The 21,243-nt window shown below is 51.1% G+C and overlaps 1 protein-coding gene across 1 annotated transcript; it reads right to left on the reverse strand.

Moving 5' to 3' along the window:
- Positions 1-2,024: 2,024 nt before the first annotated feature.
- Rp1l1 (RP1 like 1) lies at positions 2,025-12,888 on the reverse strand. Its single transcript, XM_005355525.1, has 3 exons — positions 12,271-12,888; positions 8,246-8,387; positions 2,025-6,895 (listed from the first exon to the last, which is right to left on the reverse strand). The coding sequence occupies exons 1-3, from the start codon at positions 12,886-12,888 to the stop codon at positions 2,025-2,027; spliced, it is 5,631 nt and encodes a 1,876-aa protein (XP_005355582.1).
- Positions 12,889-21,243: the final 8,355 nt, after the last annotated feature.

Below are 21,243 nucleotides of genomic sequence, written 5' to 3' on the forward strand. Positions count from 1 at the left end.
CACCCAAGTGTCCCTATAAAATACTAAATAAATGGATGTAATAAAAGATTTAAAGAGTGACAATGTTTTTAAAATCAACAGCAAAAGACATATGTGAATCAATTCTTTTTCAAAAGAGCTAGGAACTCAGGAGAAAAATTAGTGTGCTTAGTCATATAATTTATAGGGAACAGGTTTTGCTAAACCCCAGATGGGGTTTTAATTTTGTAAGTATTCAACTATATCTAGAACGGTACCACATGAAAAGGAGATCCTGAGTGTGCCCATACAGCCAGCAACCAAGCTCTGCTTTTGAAGGTCAGTCCTGAATACTGGGGAGCACTGCTGGGAGTTTTTATTTTGTTTTGCTTTTTTGAGCCCAGGTTTTGCTATGTATCCCAGAATGGCCTAGTACTCACTGTGAAGCCCAGGCAGGCCCGGGATTCATGATGCTTTTCCTACCCTGGCCTCCTGAGTGCTGGATTTCCCAACCTGCACTGCTATACTCAATTTGGAAAAAGTTTTAAGAACAGAAAAAAAAAGAAACAAATTGGGAAACTAAGGTGAATCTGCAATTCAATGTAGCCCCAGTACTGGAGAGGCAGACGCAATAGAATCTGAAGTTTGAAGATGGTTTGGGCCACAGAGCCAGCCCAGGCTACATGGCAAGAGCAAATGAAAGACATCTTTAAATGAATGGGTTTGGGAGATAGCTCAGCAGGTAATGCTAGCTGTGCAAGCCTGGGTTTGGATCTCCAGAATCTTCTAAAAAGCCAGCAGTGGCTGCATGTGTTTCAAGCCCAGGGCTAGGGAGGCAGAGACAGGCAGATTCTGGGGGACTTTGGTCAGCTAGCAAATTCCAAGTCCCTGCCACAAAAAAAAAAAAAAAGACTTTCCATTGTCAGCCTCTAACTCTACATGAGCTTGCTAGGCGTGTACACTAGCATTAATATAATACAGGGCCGGGGAGAGAAAGGGATCAATGATAAGAGAATAGTAACATTTTTCTTTTTTTCTATTACCATCCAGAAAAATTGCTCAGGAATTAAAATATGAATTTGAAACTTTTAAAGCATTTATCTTACTTATTCATTTATAGGAGGTCCTTATATATTTAAGGGTTTGAGAAAGCAGTGTGCAAATATTATACAAAGAACAAGCTCCACAAAACATTCAGAAAAGGATGGCGAGCCGTGCATCTGGTCCCTAGCCAAAGCTGTCTCTGACCCCTGGTCGACGGGAGGTCACTTTTCCTTCTAGCTCTTTGCTTCCCCCCTTACAAACAGTCGGCATTGTGACAGATAGAACCTAGAACACTGGGGCTGAGAACAAGCTTTATTTCATGACCCTGAGTGTATCTGTTTTTCCCAAGTATTTCACATCTGCCGAGTCACCACATATATTCCAGACTGGTGAAAAAGTACCTCAGAGTCAAAAGAGGTAAGTGTTCCCAGAGGATCCGAGGGGAGAGTAACTGGGAATCAATAGTGAGAGAGAAAGCAACTCCCTCACAAAAGCCAACGCAAACAGAAGCTCCCAGGCGTCTCTCCAGACCCTTCTATGCTCTTGGGCTGTGTGGACAGAGGAACTGGCTGACGTCTGATAACACGTCAGGCTCACAGCTAACACTTCACACTGGGCGTAGGGACCTTGAAGTTTGGCTCCCAGGGACAGTACAGTGTGGTTTATCCTTGGCAAGTCCTTTCCATTGTTGTCACTGTCAAGGTTGAACCTAAAGCCACAAATAGGCTAGGCAAACACTCTGCCATTGGGTTATAGTCCCGGGCCCTGAGGCAATGTCTAAGTTGCCCAAGTTGACTTTTGAACTTGCTCTATAGCCCAGGCGGGGTTTGAACTTTCTATGTCCACTCCTTAGCCTCCTGAGTAGCTGGGAAGCTAGGCCTGCAGCTCCAGGGTGGGTCGCAGTTTCTTGTCTTTGTCCATGATCCTTGTACATCCCCAGTGGCCTGAGACTTTCTCAGGTATGTGGGTAATATAAGCACGCAGGCATCGCTCAGACTCGTCACTACCCTATCATTAGATGTCTAGAAATCTAGATCGTCCTGGCCGAAGCCATCTGACCTACCCCCAAGTTGACTACAAACCAAAGCTGTCCCTTCATCTTCCACATGACAGACTTCTTCTCCTTCCCCCTGCTTTGGAGGTCTTGGGCTGGAGGGGACTTCTTGTTCAGAAGAACTTTCTGAGCACATCGTGGTGACTTTTCTCTCCGCTTGTGAGACCCGACTGTGCTTGTCTTTGGTGCACTTGAGTTCTCCCCTTGAAAGGTCTTCTTCTGAGCTCTTCTGAGATACGTGTGAGCAGCTGCCCGAAGATGATGCCCGGGAGCAGAGTGCCGCACGGTGGCACTGGGGGCCTGGCTTTCTGTGACACTTGTGGAGTCCCCCCTCTTGGTCTAGGCTGTTGTTTTCAGAAACCACCCTCCTCTGGCCCTCTCCGGGACTAACCCAAGTACCATTCTCCTTTTCATCTTGACTTCCTCCTTCTACCTCTGGCTGTCTTTCTCTGGAAGTGTCCTGAGTGTCCACAGAGTGGCCACCATCACTCTGTCTTCCTGAAGCCTCCGAAGCCTCTCTATCCCTAAAGCTCTGGTACGGGGCTTCTCCCTTCTTGGTCCCTCCCTCCTCTAACTGTTGGCTTTCTCGTGCAACACTGACGTGGAGTTCCCTTTCTGTCACAGTGGCTGCATCTTCTCCTGCCCCATGGCAACCAGCTCCTTCTACATTGAAGAACTCAGGATCCTTCTCTTCTCTCATCCTCGGCCTCCCTTCTCCCTCCTCTCCCTCATCTATCCCAAGCCCCGCGGTCAACTGAAGCTCCTGCTTCCCACCAGTTCCTTGGACAGACCTAGGGTCCTCCTGAGGCACAGCCATCCCTGTCTTCTGAGGGGCCAGCTCCATGGCCTCTCCGTTCCTACCTCCTTTCTTGTTCTGTAGAATCTGCTGTAGGTCAAAGGCCTTTCTGACGGGTGCACTGAAGGCTGCTGTGGCATCCTTTGGGAATTGGGGGGACATCTTCTTCTTCAGGCAGACTTCACAGGGACAGAACTCATCCCTCATGATCCCCACACCTGGGCTGGTCCCTAAGGCTGTACTGAGAATGGGCCCATCCTCCAGGCTGAGGGAGAGGGCGCCCTGGCCAGGGAAGGCTGAGAAGTTACGCAGACCCTGAAGACGGCGCCTGCGCAGCTCTGTTTGCAGCGAAGTCTGGCCTCTGAGGGCTTCTCTGGGTGGTTCCGGGACCATCCTCCCTACCCGGCTCTGGATCTTCCTCACTTCCCTGACAGTGCTTGCTTGAATTCGTCGGCCCACATCCTGCTCCAGCTCAGTCACCATCTGGTCCAACAGGCTGTCATCAGGAAGGTTCCATCGGGCTCGGAGTTCCGCTGTGGCACCAGCCAGGTGAGCCATGAAGTCTTTCTCTATCTTTTTCAGCAGCTTGGACACCCAGATTGGATCAGGGTCCAGAGATTCCCTGTGGGCTGTGGGTGTGTTCGTCTTCCTGGTCCCTGAGCTGGCCTTGACATAGGCTTGCTTGCAGTCCATTGCAGCCACTCCAGACATCTCTTCCAACCGCATCTCCAATACACGAACCCTTTGACTCTCACTAACGTTTGAGTTGCTCTCACTGAAGCTGTGGGGGGTCTCTGTGGGTTCCTCTCTCCCATCTAGGGGCCACAATGCTCCAGAGGTAGCATCTCTTCCTTCTTCATCTTTTGACGCTCTGGTGTCTTCCGGTGAGTGCTCCCCATCCCGAGAGCCAGCTTGGAGCATTCCCCGACTGCAAACTCCAGCCCTTTCTTGTGGAACCTCTTTCCCATGGACGCCATCTTCCTGTAGCCTCTCTCTTACCCTCCCTTCTGTCTCTTGGGATTGTGCCTCCTCTTCCAGCATTGTGCTTTCCATTGATTGTTCTGGAGCCTTGTCCCACGTCTGCTCCCTGCCACTTTTACTTGACTCCTCTCCACTGGTGGCGCAAGCCCCCACCTGGGGGTCAGGCGAGGCTGTGGAATGGCTGGGTACCTCTGGGTACCCCTGCTTCCTGGAATCGGGTCTTGGTGAGGGGATTTTCAAGGGTAAATCTGCCCTGTCTGGAGCGGTGGCACAGGGCACGCTGCCCTCACCCGAGCCTCCTGAGCCACTGCTGACATCTACACCAGAGGAGGAGGTGGGGGTGAAGTCCTCGGTCCCCAGCAGAGCCTGGTGGGAAGTGAGTTTTCTGAGGCCACTGTCCATGTCCAGCTGGCCTTGCCCAAGCACACTCGCAGGCCACAAGGCTTTGGAGATGCTCAGAATCTCCTTGTACTTGGGAGACTCTTCAAACCTTGCATTGCCATCCGGAGGACCCAGATCCTCATCAAAGAAATGGAGCCTGGCCAGGCAGGCAATGAGGGTCCCAGCAGAGTAGCTAAGCCTCTGAGCTGCTGTGCTGGATATCTCTGGGAGACTGCTGGGCCGGCCTGGCTTGGAGCCCAGCAGGGCCTTCATGATCTGTGTGGAGGCTGAGACCCTGCTGGGGAGTGCACATAGGCTCACACCATGATCCACAGCGGTCCCTTCTTCTATTCCAGCTTCTGTAGCGGCCTCGACTCCTCTACCTGATGCTGCATCTTGGCAGGCATCACCTCCTGGTTTGCAGCACACAGACCCAGTCCCAGGGAGGTCTCCTGTTGTCTCTGGCTGCTCATCAGTGGCCCCTTCTGGGGGTTGCTGTCTGGCCTGAGCCAGTTCCCTCAGGACTTTCTGAGAACAGCCATCGCCAAGGTCCTCCTCAGCACTTTCTGGACCATCACTGGCCACCTTTGTGGCCTCGCCTTCCATATCACATGTCATGAGTGCCGGCTTTTCTGGGATGTTGCCTAGCCACTCACGGACCACAGCATCGGGAGAGGTGTAGGGTAGAGCACTGGGTGTCACACTGCCATCCCCTTCCTGTTCCTCAAGGCTTCCCTTGTTACCAGGGGACTTCCCCAACAGAGTCTTTCTGTGCTCTGCCTGACCATCAGTTTGACCGTGGTCACTGCTGGGGCTATTGCTGCTTGTAGGATCCTTTCTGGAACATGTTTGCTCCTGGGGGGGAGTTGGGCAGAAGCTTGGGGTCCCCCAGTAGGCCTCAGAGATGGGGGCCTGTGTTTGACCACTGGGGCCTGTGAGGACAGGGGATGCTGTCACCTGTAGGCCACAGCAATCTTGGTGGGTTCTTGGATCTTCTGCCTCAGGCCATTTGTCCAGCAAAACAGAAGCTGAGAAAGGCTCAGGGTTGGTCCCTGCCTTGTCCCAAAGGTAACCAACTTCTCCGCTGTGGACAGGTATGGAAGCTGGAGAGTGAGCTGGGCACTCGGTGTCCCCTGCTGGCTCTGCAGAGCGAGTGTTAGGATGGCAAAAGCTGGAGGCACAGTCTGAGTCACTCGTGGGTAGGATGGTGGCTACGCTGGTGGCTTGTGGGTCTTGAAAGTCAAGAGAACTGGATAATGGCGATTTAAGATCCCCAGAGACCTCATTCTCAGCACTGGGTGAGTGTGGAGAAAATCGTGGTGCTAGGCCTCCTGGGTAGGCCTGTTCTCCTTCCTCAGGCATTTGCCTTTGCAAGACTGTGTCCAGTGAGGATTGAGTGTCCCTGCAACAGTGACACTGCCTGGTATGGCCTTTCTGAGCCCCTTGGTAAGGGACAGAGGCACCAGGTAAGCACACAATACCAGCTGGCCTCTTTTGCTTTTTCTGCCTCCGTTGGGCTGGGGCACCGCCAGGAGCTGGGAGAGTGTGTCTCTGTGTGTCCTGAGAGGCAGAATGGCCTGGAACCAGGGGCAGCCTCAGCTCAGGCTCACCTCGGACCTCCTGGTACGTGGTGCCCTGTGTATACTTCTCTGTCTGAAGGTGCATGTGGCTCAAAGATGAGGGGCTCTGGGTAGAAACACAGGGCCTGTCACAACCTTGGGTGGCTTGCCCCTGGGAAACCGTGACCCTTGCCTGGCCTGAGCCTCTGTGGTGCTGCTCACGACACTCCCTAGACATCTCATGAGACTCAGCACTGGCTGATGTATCAGAAAGGGCTTTTTCTATACCTTGGGTCTCAGATCCCAAGCCACAGGATGCTGTGTCCTCTAGACAGCGGTCCTTACCAGCTCCTAGCTCAGCCCCACTTAGGGAAGAAGTTGAGGAGGCTGGATGCAAGGTGTCACTGTCTGTCTCACCTTCTGAAGTCCAGGGACAGGAGGAGCCTGGCTGGGCACTTCTAGGGTGCCTGGGACCTGAGACGGGGCTATTGTTGCTATGTCCTTTCTTATCATTGGCCGTCTGGTTCCAGTGGCTTCTGCATCCAGAGAGCTTAGACAGGCCCCACCTCCTCCTCCGAGTTGGACCTGCACCCCCAGAGGTAGTCAGAGGGTTCCTCCAAATGTCATAGTTGGGCTGTGATTGCTGGTCCATATCAAAAGCTCCCTGGTATCTTCCATCACAGGGCTCCAGGCCCTGGGCCCCATGAGTCAAGAACCCCCAAGGGTGGCCCTCCTGTTTGCAGCAGAAGGGATCAGCCTCCCTCGGGACCTGGCCCTCCCCACTGGCTGGGGCGAAGACACTGGCATGCCCTACTCTCTGCGGCCACCGCAGGGTATCCTCGCCCAGAATTTGGAAGCGGACTTTCATCTCCACAGACAGGCTGCCATCTTCATTCATGCAGACCTTCTTCTCTACGTCATCAGCAGCCACCAAGGAGCCTGGTGGGCCAGGTGTGTCCCGAGAGTGCTTGTCTAAAGTAGGCCCTGCCCAGGTTTGATGACCAGATGTCGGATGGCCACTGGGGCCAGATCTCTCTGACATCAAGGAAAACTGCTGCAGCCTGCTGCCAGACCTGGCCCTTGAGTGCATCACGCTCTGCTTGGCGTTTGGTCCCCAGCAACCTGTTGTGCAATGGAGCAAGAGAAACGAGAACAAGGCATTTAGTTACTGGAGAAAGCAGCAGCAGAAAGACAAGGACAGAGCCATCCCAGAAGGACCTGTGGGTTCCTCAGAGCACTAAGAAAGAACTGAGTGTGAATCCAACCCAAATCCACCAGCTACCTGCCGTTGCTGGATCTGCAACTCATTAGTACTGCTTCGTTATATGCAAGCAATTGAATCATTGCGCAGAAAGCGTCGTGCACATTAATGCTTGCTGAATGGGCACTGCATCATCAGGGTCTGAAGAGATTATGTGTTGGAGATGGAAACACACTGTGGAGATTCACTGACCTGGCATCAAGCTGCTGCCCATGATCTGACCATAAACTATAAAGTGGTATCATGGTGACCCATCTCATCTCCCTTTACAATGGTCAGGGTCTTGGGATGAAAAGAGATTTCCAGGAGAGGTCTAAACATACCACATCAGTTCATGATAGTCTAGCCTGCCCCACAGGCAGAAAAAAAGAGGAGGGGCCCGGGTGACGGAAAGTAGCCCTAGGGAAGAATGGCATCCTGAGAATGTCTTATTTTATCCCCTGGGTTACACTTGGTGGGATACACCTATGTTCAGCAGGACAGGCCTCGCAAACATTTCTGGACAGGAGAAAGCATCAAGGCATCAAGCAAGCCTGGTGGCTCTTCTATTTGTGCCCAGACATTGTCTTTGTGTCTCAGCCACTGGTGGACCACTGTTACTGGCACTGGTGGTGGTCATGTCCTCAATGGAGTCCCATGAAGGCCAGCCCTCTGTTTGTTTGGTGAATAACCAAACTCTATTATCAGTCCTACAGTTTTGCTGTAATTTTATTCTGCATTTATGAACTGTGCCCTTGAAATAATGTACGTTTTAACATGATTACTGAACCCTGGCCCTCTGTGAGCTGTTTTTTTATGCTTCTATATGTCTGAATGCATGGGCCATGGTTGTGGTGTGTTTTAACTATTGTAACCTGTTGTAGACACCACTGCTGCCTAAGACAGGTGTGACTCTGAAGGCTTAATGCTCTCTTAACTCATAGGGCTCAGCACCTCTATAGTGATGTCCACTGGGAATCTTAATGGTTCCTTTAGACCCTAGAAATGTTGAGTTCAAATTTCCATGTCAAAACCTACAGTGATCTCAGATGTCTCCAGACATGCTCTGCTCTAAGGCTGATATAAGAAGGAAGAAGCAAGAGAGACCCAAAGTGGCTGGAAGACCTACGAACCTGTCCAAAGCACCTTTTCCATGGATCTGGAGGTGCTAACCAAGCCTGTGGGGTCACTGTCCGGTGTGAAAGAGCCAGGAAGGCCTGGAATTGACTCACCCCGTCCACTCCTTGCAGTCACACCAGACAAGGTTCTGGTCCTGTGCCTTCCATCATTTTCCATCTCCAGGTGTCTGAAGGCCTCATTCCCAGCACACACCAGCAGGGAGGGACCGTCCAGGAGTGTCTGCAGAGAGTCCACCTGGAAGAGGTGAGCACGGAGTTGGGAGCCTGGCCTGCAGAGACCCTCTACTCTGGAAGGCCCAGGAAGGAAGAGCTCATCTCCTCAGCCCCTCCAAACCATTGCATATACCATTCTGGGTTCCCACATCTCACTAGCCAGGGTCTGAGAGCCCACTGCCTGCAGAATCTCTTTCTCTGTCTCCTCCAGCTGAGAGCCTGTGACCACAGTTTACTCTGAATAGAAAGGAGGTCAAGAGCCCTAAGCTGCTTCCTGGAGCATACATCAACCACCCAGGATACATTTTATAAAGTGCTTGTAGCAAAACATTCAGAGCTTGAATACGGAGATCTGATTCTCAGCCTATCACATTCCCATAGAGTCCTCTCGAGCATTTGATAACTTTCTGTATAATTCAAGCCAGATGCCTTTGCTTGAGTGGGCCAATGAGGGCAAAGCCCTGCTTTCCGAGAGAGCCTGACTATTCTCAAATTCTGTCCTTTCCTTAGACCCAGCAGCAGGACATGCTTCTCCCAACTCCTGGCTCAGAGATGAGCAGGACATATCACACCAATAAATAGAACTTCACTCTTAAAGTAGTTCCCTGGCCCCTGAGGCCCGGTATACCTGAAGGCCTGTGTTACTTCATGAATGGTAGTGTGCCGTATCAGGGGCTTTTAAAATATGCAGTGCGCTCTTTTCAATAATTTCAAATTAGAAGGGTGTGTTCGGTAACAAGGAGACAACACCCCATGGAACTATTAGAATAATCAAACCCCAGAACACGAACAACATCCAACGCGAGGAGGTGGGACATCAGGACCTGTCACTCATGGCCCGTGGGGATGAAAATTGATCTAGCCGATCTGGAAGACAGTTTCTTGCAAACACACACACACATGAGTCAGCAGTCATGCTCCTTAGTAACCATCCAAGGGACACATATCATATCCCCTCCCCCCAATCACACACATCGTGTGTACTCTGCCATCCAGCCCAGTTCATTAGGAAGGCCCACTGTGCTTTTCAAATTCAAGGTACATTTATTTCTTCTTTGGGTAGATTGCTATTCCATCTCACAACTGTAGCTTCCAATGCTGAGGAGGCAGTGGAGTACCAGGGACTCTTGGATTTCAGACCCATTCAGGAGCCATGAAGGATGTGGGAAGGTTGTCCAGGAATCACTGGATTTGATTCACAGAAGGAACAATGGCTAGGAACTCCATCTGAGAGTCAAGGACTCAGAAGGACCGAGATTGGAGGGTTGGTGGCAAGGAAATCTAGAGAAGCAGCTCCCAAAGGCTCCCCACGACTGGCTGGTGGGTGAGGACATTCTTGTCCATGGTAAGTGGTCACCAAAAGTTGATTATTTCATGGACAGATTGGCCCGCTCAGTGGATACCAGGTGCCTGGTGGGAAGCTAATTAAACCAAGCCCCTTTGACACTCCTGCTGGCTGCTGTTATGTAATGAGGGCACCTGTTGGGGGCAGTTTGTATTCACTGGAACAAAACAGACTTTTGTTTTGGTTAAAGATGGTCCTCATCCATTTTTTTTTAACATCTCCATCATGGGCTTACAGAATGCCCACTTAACGCTAGTACAAGCCAGGAAGAGGGCTGGCATCATGGCAGAAGATAGGAGGCAGTGGGCTAACGTCAATAGAATTTACTATGTATCTGGGTATAGTGCTTGTATACCTTTGATTGTAGCACTTGAGAGGCAGAGACAGGTGGATATCTGTGAGTTCTAGGCCAGCCTGGAATACATAGCGAGTTTCAGGCTAGCCAGGGATACATAGTGAGACCCTATCTCAAAACAAAAGCAATAAGAATTCACTCTGTAGACATACACCCCATCACCCCTATAGCATGTAAGAGTGGGGTGACTATTCTATGGAAGATTCCAATTGGGAACCAGCTGGGAGGCTCCCCTTTATGAGGTTGAGCTGTGTTCCTATAGGATGTGGTATGCATTTCCAAGGCAAGTGATGTGAACTGCTTCTCTTTTCTATGGACCACAGACACCCAGGGATGAGAGTGACTCCCATTCTCACTAGAAGACAGCGTGGAGATGATGTGGCTTGGGGCAGAAAGTAAATACGATGCTTTTGCTTCTGTTTTGTTTCTTGAGACCACTCTAGAATTCTGTGTCGCCCAGACTGGTTCCCAACATGCAATTCTCTTGCTTCCATCTCCTGAGCGCTGGGATCACAGGCACGTGTCACCACACCTTGGCATTGGCAATCTGTGGCTCAGATGTATATGTTACTTCTCTTCCTAACAGCTTTGAGCTTTACTGGTTTAGTAGACTCAGGACCCAGGGGAGAACGTTCCATGAAACTAGAAGTTAAGACAGTCATGGGGCACCCCAAGCTAATGAACCAACAGGCAGCAGGAGGGTTCCTGTGTAGGATGGTTAACGGATTATGATTACCAAGGGGATGTCTGGTTGCTGTTCACAATGGGGACACCCTTGTTGAAAGCCTTGTGTGACTGCCATGTAAAGCAGGACAAGGTAACAGAAGACCCCAGCAGCTCTATATATGAAGGGCCTCAGAGGACTCAGCCTGGCAGCACCATGGTTCAGTCAGTCCATTGGATGTATAACCACCATCAGCAGAAGGGCCAACAGAAGGTGGAAAGAACACAGACAAGGAGTAGAAGGGACAATGTGAACACTAACAAGAGCCTTTGGGAGATTGCCTGGCTGTCTTCATAGCTCTCGGAGAAATGTAAGATAACCAAATTCCTGGCTTTTTGCTTTTGATTTCTTATACTACTTTATGCAAAGAATTCTGGGGGCTACTGACTTTGGATAGATTTTGAGAGAGGATAGCAAAGTGGGCTTGTAACCAAACTAGAAGACAGACAGCACAGAGACAATGTGGCTTGGGACAGAAAACATAAATGCTTTTGCTTTGTTTCTTGAGACTGCCCTAGACTCTCTGTATAGGTCAGGCTAGTCTCCAGTACGCAAAGCTCTCGCCTCCGTTTCCCCAGTGCTGGAATTCTAGGAATGTGCCACCACACCTGGTTAGTAAATACAATTCTGACTCTGGGAGGGAGGCCCCAGGGCTAAGCAGATACAGGACCAGGTGGTGGGGAGGTGGAACTAGATCAGCCTAGCTTGGTTGCAGAGATTCGTCTTCTGCGAGACCTAGAAAGGCAGCAGCTATACTTCCTAGGCTTTGCAGTCAGGATTGAGTGTGGCTGTATTCTTCCTCCCCTGGGTGCCTTTGATCAAGACTGAGAAGGAAACTGTTCGGGAGACACCACCTCATCCCGCCTCTGAGGTTGCTGTGCGCACGTGAGAATCCCAAGGTTGGCTGTCAGCGCCACCAATGAGTTCTTGAACTCAACATTCACAGTGCTTCCAGCAAAGGCACGAGGACCTGCAGTATGTCGTGAGCCATCTCTGTCACCCCAACCCTGGTCCCATACTCCAGCTTTCCAGACCTGCCCCTAATACCCTGCATTACATTTCTCAATGCCTAAGGGACCCCCAGTGATCTGTTTCCTGCCCTGAACTCACATGGAAATACACTGTTGAGAGGATTGTATAACAAATGAGGAGTATGTGCAATGCTCAGAGCCTGTTACATACTAAGTGCTTACTAATGGGAGCTTTGAGTAAGGAGTCCAAGTTCGAGTCTGTGTCCGTGTGTGCCTGTGTGTGTGTGTGTGTGTGTGTGTGCCTGTGTGTGTGTGTTTCTGACTCAGGTCCTCGTGCTGGCCTGGCAAGCTATCCCCCCAGGCCTGATGATTGTTGCTTGGTTAACAGATTTGACTCAATGTCTCCACATTCTACACCTTTAGTTAGCAGTGGGCAATCAAGGATGACTTACTGGTCCATCTATGCATTTTGACCCAGGGTCCAAAGATAATTCCTGCCCCACAGCCTACCTTCTTCCCACTGGGTGTGTACACCTGCTTCACAGGGAAGCGTAGCAGCTCGGAGGCTTTGCTGAGGAAGGCCTTCAGGTTTCTGGTGTTCCTGTGACTGACAACCACTGTCTGCTGGCATCTAGGATTCCCATTCTTCACCAGTGTCAGCCTCCTCGGGGCCACGGGACCCTTCCAGGAAGAGGATATTTCTGGAGCTTCATGCCCACCTTCAAAACCCCGTGACTGCCCAGCAGAGGGGCTTTTCCTTTGCAGCTGGCCTGGCTCTCTGGGAGTTTTCAGGGGCTTCTTATCAGAGCAGAGGTAGCAGCCGCCATCTTGCAGCTGCTCCAGGGCGCTGAGGCCATGTAAGCCCCGGGGTGTGGTGACAGAGCGCACACCGAAGGACAGAGGCACACGCTGAGACAGCTCATCCATGAGGGCGCTGAAGGTCTTGAAAGTGCGCTGGTGAACAGCCAGGCGGACCCCAGCAAATCGGGAATCCCCCCGCTTGAGGAATGTTATCTTCTTAGCTGGCGTCACCTCGGTGACAGAGGGAGTGTGAGCCACAGAGGGCAGGAGACACTGCCGGTGGCTGGGGGCAGGAGCATCTCTCATGTCTCCTGGGGTGCTGTTCATGATGTGGAGGTACAGACAGCTATAACAGAAAAGGAATGCAAGTCATAAATTAGGACAATCTACTCTCTACCTTTCTTTATGGAGGCGCTTAATTCTGACACCCCAAATTAGCTATCCAGCTGTGTAGAGACAGCTTGATCCATCTAGGCTAAAAAGCAAAGTTTTAGCATTGGATTGATCTGTGCCAATCCCTGTGTCCCCCACTTGCTACCCATGTTACCCAGAAGGACAATGACTTAGTCCCATCTGTAGATTCATGCTCTCGGAGGCCCCCAGCCTGGCGTCTGAGAAATAAAGATTCACTGATAATCCTGACCCTCGTAGAGCTTCCAGCTGGGGTTGGATCTGAGCTGATGGGGTTAGAGGAGGATTTCCGTGACTCAGGAGTGCTCAGAGCCACGATGGACATCCCTAATGCGCGTACAGGAGGCTACCAGGGCCACAACTCCCTCCTCCCTGGCACCGCTCTACATGTAGCCCCATTACTGGACAGAAGAGAACCCTCCTCTCATTTTCAAAAGCATAGGGCACAAAGGAGCCTGATAATCCTCTCATCTCTGGATAGATGTATAATTAGCTCCCGAGACCTCCTCCTGCCAGCTAATCCCTGCAAGCTGCTCCCCTTAGGCCTCCAGCTGATGTTACTGCAGCTCTAAGAATGGTTGCTTCCCGGTGCCTGCCCATGGGGGCTGTCTGTCTCTCCTGATGCTCATTAACAAGGACAGCCTTTGCTGAGGAACCCAGAGAGGAAGGGAGCACCATACCGCCCTCAGCACCACCATGGATACGGGCATCATGGTGTCTCCCATACCATCATGTCTACCACATCAGCATGTCCCTGGAATCACCATGTCTCCTGGAATCTCATGTCTATCTTGCCCCACAATGTCACGGCGCCCCAGAGATTCGCTCTATCCCAAATATTATCATATCCTCCGGACAGCATATTCTCCAGCATCACTGTGTCCCACAATGTCTCTGTGAACTTCAGCATAACCGTGTCCTTGATTGATATCATGATGTCTCCAGCACCACTGTGTTCCTCCGTATCACCATGTCCCACCGTATCATCATGTCTCAAGCATTGGTGTTGCCTGGTAGATACCATGTCCTCTAGCACCCCCATGAGATAGAGCCCCTGCCTCTGCAACTCTGCTTGTGCACAGGGACCCAATGGGACAACAGTTGAGCAGGACACCCAAGGAAAGCCAGAAATCTAAGGTAAAGACCTCCTTGGCTCCCCCAGGCTCCAGGCAGAAGTGCAGCATCACAAGCCAAGGACCAGACAGCCCCAGGGTTCTGGCATTCTTCTAGACTATAACTGCTCTCTGAATTGGGATTTATGATCACCAAACAGACTGCATGACTGCAGGATCCTAAGTGGCAAGGCAGAGCCAGCAGTTCCTGACTCTTCTCCCAGTGAATGCCATGCCCTGGAGTGTGACAGCATTGTGCAGGTCACTGCATATGCCTTCACCCTCACATCTATCAGCACACCCCCCCCGACACCATCCATACACATGGACCCAGGGTTCCATTCACACCCTCGAACCCATGCAAGCATACTTTTATGGGTATACACACATTACACACGTGTGTGCTCCCCCCACACTTTAGAAGAAATCTCACTCCCGGGAGAAGGAGCTGGAGCAACAGGGCTGACTGGCTGGGATCTGCGAAGGGGATGCCATGGAAGACATTACAGGAAGAGGTGGCACCGGTCTCTAGCGTTGTCAACAGAGTCCAGGAAGGTGAACCTTTGGTTCTGTGGGAGTCATCAACAAGCGGACCTTGTAGTCACAGGGATGGGAGTCAAAACAAGGAAGAGCGCCTTCTTTGAAGAAGTGTGACATGTCTTTTGAGCCCTTCCTCTTCAAGTCCCTCTGGTGTCACCTGGCTGTTTGCTCACTCATATTCACCAAAGTTTACTGAACATCTGCTGTTCTAGCCTGCATATTGGGTTGTAGGAACGCAAAGACTAAAAAGCCGTGGTACCCACCTACAAAGCCTGCACACTCTCGTGTGTTCGGTAGATACACTATGATGAATGGGTATAGTTTTTAGTCTCTGTGTTCCCATAACCTAGTGGCCAGCCAAGACAGCAGGTGTTGTGATATCTTTGGTGAATGAATGAATGAACGAATGAATGAATGACCGGGAGAAAGCTGCAAGTGATTGTGAACATGGAGGACTCAGATGGTCCTTGAATATGGACTCTTCAGTAACAAGAGCTTTTGGTGGGTATGGATTGGGGTGTAGGTCATGGGATTTAAGCATTGCATGGCATAAGCTAGCCAAAGAGTAGCACCAGCAGCAGCAGCGGTGGCAACAGCAGCAGAGGGCACCCACACTTCATTGGACACAGAAGCTAGAGCTGAGCTAGGAAAGAGCCTGGGCTGCAAGGTGGGCTAAAGCCCCTGTTAGATCACCCAAGTAACTCATGCACCACAGGTTAAGTCCCGTCTCCTACAGGCAGCTCTTCAGAGGTGATGCAAAAGACCAGGCACTGTCCAATGAAGAGCAGGGTGCATCTTAGTTTCCCCTCCTAGCTCCCTCCTTTCTTGGTCTTTATCCCCCCTCCAGAGCGAGCCTTGAGACATCTTGCCTTTCTTCACCAGCCGAACTGAGGCTGGCCCAGGCAGGATGCCCTGTACCTGTGGGTACCTGTTCTAGCAGCATGAACAAGGAGCCCACAATTGCAGAATCATCCACAGCACAGAGAAGATAGCTCCCTTGACATTTATGCTCACATGAAGGTCCAGGAAAGGTGGGTGATACAATGGTGTGTTTCCCAGCACCTCTGTCCTCCCAGTTAGGGGGTCACATGGGTAGAACTGGTGCAGAGTACATCCAGAAAAGGGGCAGACCCCCCATCAGGCAATGATTGGGTCCATTAATTGCGAGGAATGCTACCTTGGTTTTTCTAAGCACATGAAAGTGCCTCTCCCCCTGCCCATGGAGTCAGGGCCACCTGGGAATCAGAATCTTGCTGGAAGTCTGAACAAATGCTCCTGAGCACAGGGTCTGTATGGCTTGACCACTGATGATGGAGTATCCCAGGGAATCCCAGGGCCTGAGGACACTGAGTCTGCCTGGAGGGGTGGAGTCAGGAAGGATGGAGAGGGCGGAAGGGTGCGGGGATTTCAAGGGAAGTGGACAGAAAGCAGAGGCGTCCAGCTTGGGGGTGGAGAGGTGGATCGGAGAAAAAACAGATTAAGGGAGAAAAAATAGAAACCACAGGAAATACTCAAAAAGGTGACAGACCAATGGAGGAATTGGGTTGGGTGGGCCCTGGGGGCCTGGAGGAGGAAACAGTTTAGCTGGCCAGAGACCTGGAAGTGGGCTCCGTCGGGGGAGAGGCTGGAGGCCAGTGAACAAGTAAGATAAGTGAATTCAGGAAGAGAGTAAACACGGTGAGAGAAGTCAGAAGGCAGGGAAAGGGACAATGACATCACAGCCAGACCTAAAGGGGATGGGCAGGAGGGAGGCAACAAGCTGGAGACCTTGAACAGCTGATGGTTTACACACAGATGCTAAGAACTGTAGGGAAAAGGGCACATGGTGACTGTGAATGAGGCGCTCACAAACAGGAGCAGTGCATCACCAAACACAGATTGACTCCTGTGTGTCAGATGTTGGCCAAACAGAAACGAGGCACAGCTGAGAGGAAGGGAAAACTCCTGTACCTGGGTCCTCACCTTTTGACACTTGAGGGACCTCCTGCTTCCTGACCCAGCTTGGCTCTGCCAGGAACTGGCTAGCAGCTGGTTGGCTCCTCCGAGCTTCTACGGCTTCTCCAACCTCAACCTCTAAAGGCCTGCACACGAAGTCTCCCTGAATCTGGGAATATCTGGGAATCTTGAGACATCTAGAAGATGCTAGTTCTAGGTCATTCTCACCTCCTATCACAATGATGAGGGAAAGTGTCAAAAACAAGACCTCCCTTTCTTTTCTGCATGTGTTGCAGATGATTTCAGCACCCTGGGCCTCTGGTGCCCTCCTACAGATCCCAGCTAAGATCCAGAGCCCAGATTAGGAACGGGGGAAGCATGGAGCAGAGGGACAGTGGAGACAAACCTCAGGGCTGGCCAGGGAACCTTGATGGTGTGTGATTTAGCCAGGAAAGTGCTTAAACTCTTTAATCCTGCAGCTACTAGGAAAAGGCCCCCAACTGTTGATAAAGAAAGTCAACATCCATGACAACTAAGGAAAAAGACACCTCGGGCAGGAAAAGCCTGGTACTGGCACAGGAAGGAGATCCCTGGAAACTGCAGAAAAGCAAAACAAAACCCAGCGTCGGAACATCTTCCTGCCCTCCACCCGGCCCCACTTGCTAACATTCTCTAGACAGTTTATCTGCAGGGGAAGACTGCTACAGGCATGGCCTCTACTTAAGGGGCTGAAATGACAAGTGAGATGCGCAGTGTGGCCTGGGGTCGTCGAAGGCAGGAAGTGGAGCCAGTAGGGGGCTGAGCCCTGGACTTTGCGCACTGAAATGCCTGACCAATGTGTGTGTGCAGCAATTGATGCAGGCCTGGGAGACACTGGGGTGTCTGTGCAATGGGGAGGACTGAGGGGAGGGGCATGCAGCCAGCAGAAAAGCAGGGACAGTGGAAATGGCTCTTGCACCTGATTGTGGGCATGTGTGTATGAACAGCTAAAGAAGGAAGATCTCCTGCAGCTGCCGGGCTGAGGGAACTGTGGAAGCTCTGGGGTGTGCGTGAACGTAGCGGGCATGTGCATACATGCGCTTTCGCATGTGTGCATGCATACGCACACACACACACCACCAACATCACCACCAACTGTCTATGGCCCTCCAAGATGAGAAAGCAGCCAAGGGTCTATGAGCTAGTACAGTTACAAGATGGAGCCAGCAGCATCAAGATGAAAACATTAATAGTAGGAAACGGGGAAGTTAGAGAAGACAGAATGGGTGGATTTGAAGGGGAGGTGGCCCTGCCGTAAGGGACAAAACTGACCAATGATAGCAGTCAGAAAGCTAGGGGGATGGCTTAGTTAAGTACTTGCCTTGCAAGCGTGAGGGCCTGAGCGCAATCCCAAGAACTCGTGCAATAAAGGAACAAAGGAAGGTAGGTGGGAGGGGGAGAGAAGGAAAGAAAGAAAGAACGCCAGGTATAATGTATAATGGTGTGAACTTGTAGCCCCAGCACTGGAAAGGTGGAGTCAGGTGGATCCCTGGGGCTTGCTGGCCACCTAGCCTACTTGGTGAATTCCAGGCAAGTGAGAGACACTGTCTCAAAATAAATAAAATAAAAAACAAAAACAAAAACAAGAAAACAAAAAGATGGATGGGGACTGAGGAAAGACTCTTGAGGTTCTCTCTTAGTTTCCACACACATGCATGGGCTCACACAGACACTGTACCAACACACATAAAAGTATGTAACACACATGTACACACACACATACACACACTTACACACACACAGAGAGAGATAATATAACATATCTATAACTATTAAAAAATAATTAGGACAAAAGAGCCTTGACTACCAGGCCTGCAGTAGGAGAAGCCATTGGTATCTAAGAGGTTGTTACAGCTATTCCACGAGGTAATCTAAGTGTTGCAGAACACCGAGCTCTCGAAGGTTCTGAAGGAAGGGGCGATGCAGCTGCTGAGGGGCCCCAGCCTCCATGTCACAGGAGGTCCCCCAAGGCTGTTGAAGCTGTGAACTGCTAGACTCTAACTGCAAACACTGGGCCTTTGGGTTTGGGCAAAGACCCAGGCCCTGGGACAATACGAGCTTTTAGTATTTGTACTTTTCAGACAGTGCTGGGGCTCATCAGGGTCACCCAGTGGGCATAGTTGGGTGGCAATCCCATGCTACCCCATCATGACATTAACCTAGGTGCAGCTGAGGCTCTAAAAGAAAGACCAGCCCTCCATCAGAGCTTGGGAAGGTTGGCATCTATGCAGTAGGGTAAAGCTGCAGCCATACCACTGAAGGGAACTTGCTTGAGTAAAGCAACTTGATACCTGAGAGTGATGGTATTGCAGGATCTGGGGGAGGTGGCTTGTCTAAAAGCAGCCACCACCGTTGGGCACCATGACAACTTCAGGGCAAGGCAAGGTCTTGCAAAATGGGACTGGGGAGCAAGACCCAGGTGCGGGTCTGCGCACACTTGGGCGTGTTATTTCAGCCTCGACTACTGTTCCTATGAGGCAAGGAGACTGGGAAAACCCCTCACAGAGAAGGAACCAGTGGCTTGGCAATGTGCCCTGTTTCCCCCTGTGCCCTGGTCCTAAGTGGCAGAGGCTCGGCTAGAGCCAGCTCTTAGATGCTAATGTGGTTTCTTTCCTAGCCTGCTTTTGCAGTGTGGCCTGCTTGGAGGCAGCCATTCCTGGTGGGTGAAAACCAAGGACCATGGACCCCAAAAGGTTCTGCACCCTGGGAACAATAATTTGAAGTCCAAACAGGAAGGGGGACCAGCCCGGAGTGCTTGGAACGGTTCCATGGCAGCAGAGTGAGTGACTCTCTGACACCGCTGTGGCCTCCAAGCAGAGAGCCTCATTTCCTCAAGAATGTTTTTGTCATTTTGCCATCACGCTTCTCACCATGGTCGAGGTCGCCCTTGAGGCCACCAGAGGCCAAGTCCCGGTGAGGAAGGAAAGAGACAGAGGTGGGGCAGAGCCCAGGAGGAGGCCAGGGTGAGGCCTGGGAGAGTCCAATTCTCAGAGTCCCATTGCCTGTCTACTGAGTGACCCGAAGCAACCTGTAGCCACCATGGTCAGCAGACGCTGGGAAATCAATGCCCACTGTCCCCACATAGGGTTAGTTTGAAGAGGGTAACACTCTATGACACTTCAGCAGGAGAGAGACAGCATATTCTAGGACATTCTGCTTCAGGATCCTTTTCCCCCAGAAATGCCTAAAAGCAGTTTTCTGTCCTATATGGATACAGAAGAGGCTAGAGAGATAGTCTCTGAATCTGATATTCGCTGGGCAATTGTCCAACCTTAAAGGCTCAGCCCATATCCCAGTGTGTGAGTGGGTGACACAGTGCTTTCCAGGGAATGAAGTAAGACAGGAGGAACCTCACACTCTTCAGGGCGCTGAGAGCCACCAACTCTCTTCTAGTCCTGACTAACTAACCAACCAGTGGCCAGGAACCAATCAATCCAGTTAATGGGTTTAGACAGAGAGCTCCAAATAAAGACAAGGCAGAGGACTTGCAGTCCTGCCTTGTCCCCTTGACACCCGCAGTGACTCATTTCTGCCTCTCTCATTCCCATGCCAGCTGATCCTGGACAGCTCTGGGCACATCTGTTTTGTGTGTCTTCTAGGCCAAGATATAGTCAAGGGTGAGGGAGGCCCAGGCCTTACTCTGGGAGTCCCCACTACATAGTACAGCGTCCGGCACATTGTAGGCGCTTGGGAAGTGCTTGTTGAGCGAATGAATGGACAAGAGGTTAAACAGTTACTGGGCACAAGGGCTGTCGCGTGTTCAGTCCTTGCTTGACCTGATGCCCAGTCTCTGGGGTGCATGCGAGGAGCCCAAATGGCTCTGATAGTATTTGAGATCCGTGAGATTGATTGGCCCATCAGTCAGATCATTTTCTACTGGCCATATCTTAGGCTGGGAATGGAGTGGTTACTGCAAGTCACCCCAGTGCTGGGTGACCCAAAGCTTCAGGCGTCACTCTGACAGTGAGAGTCAACATCAAGGGTGAACTAACTGAAGATCACTTAGGGAAGACACACTGACAGGGCACTCAGTGGTCTGAGTCCAAGGATGTACCTACAAGATGGTGCCCATGGGAAGTTCTCTCTACCTACCTGTCCGGTGGGAGAGGAAATGGCACCATTGGACCAGGAGTCCCAGAGCTGAATAATCCAGGGAACTTGGAGTAGACAAATGCAGCCAAAGTCAAAGCTGTGGCTGGGCTTTAAATGGGGGAACAAGAGCACCTTCTCACCTCTCTCTCTCAGCCCCTACTGGTGCTTCCTGTCGTCTAACCACCAGAAGCAAGAAGGTAAAAGGGCAGAGGGACAATCCACAGAAGCCAAACATCTAGGTGAAAAGACATGGGGGTAAATGGATATTTAATGACCTTCACTAGTTTGGGTTCTGTTGTTATAATAGAACATCTAAAACTGGGCATTTACGGAAAAAAAATATCTATTTAACACAACTCTTTGGAGCAGGGAAGTCCAAGATCAATTGTGCGCATTGGTTCAGTCGTAGGGGAGCGGCCTTCAGTGCTCAGCTGCGTCCTTCCACAGTAGATAGGTTGGCATCATGGCGAGAGCACATGAGAAAGGGGGCGGTCGCATGGAAGCCAGAGGCTTCCACAGAGGACTAGCCTCACCAGCCATGAACAGTGCATTC

This window comes from Microtus ochrogaster, chromosome 17, assembly GCF_000317375.1.
Source record: "Microtus ochrogaster isolate Prairie Vole_2 chromosome 17, MicOch1.0, whole genome shotgun sequence".
In the NCBI taxonomy this organism is placed as follows: domain Eukaryota; kingdom Metazoa; phylum Chordata; class Mammalia; order Rodentia; family Cricetidae; genus Microtus; species Microtus ochrogaster.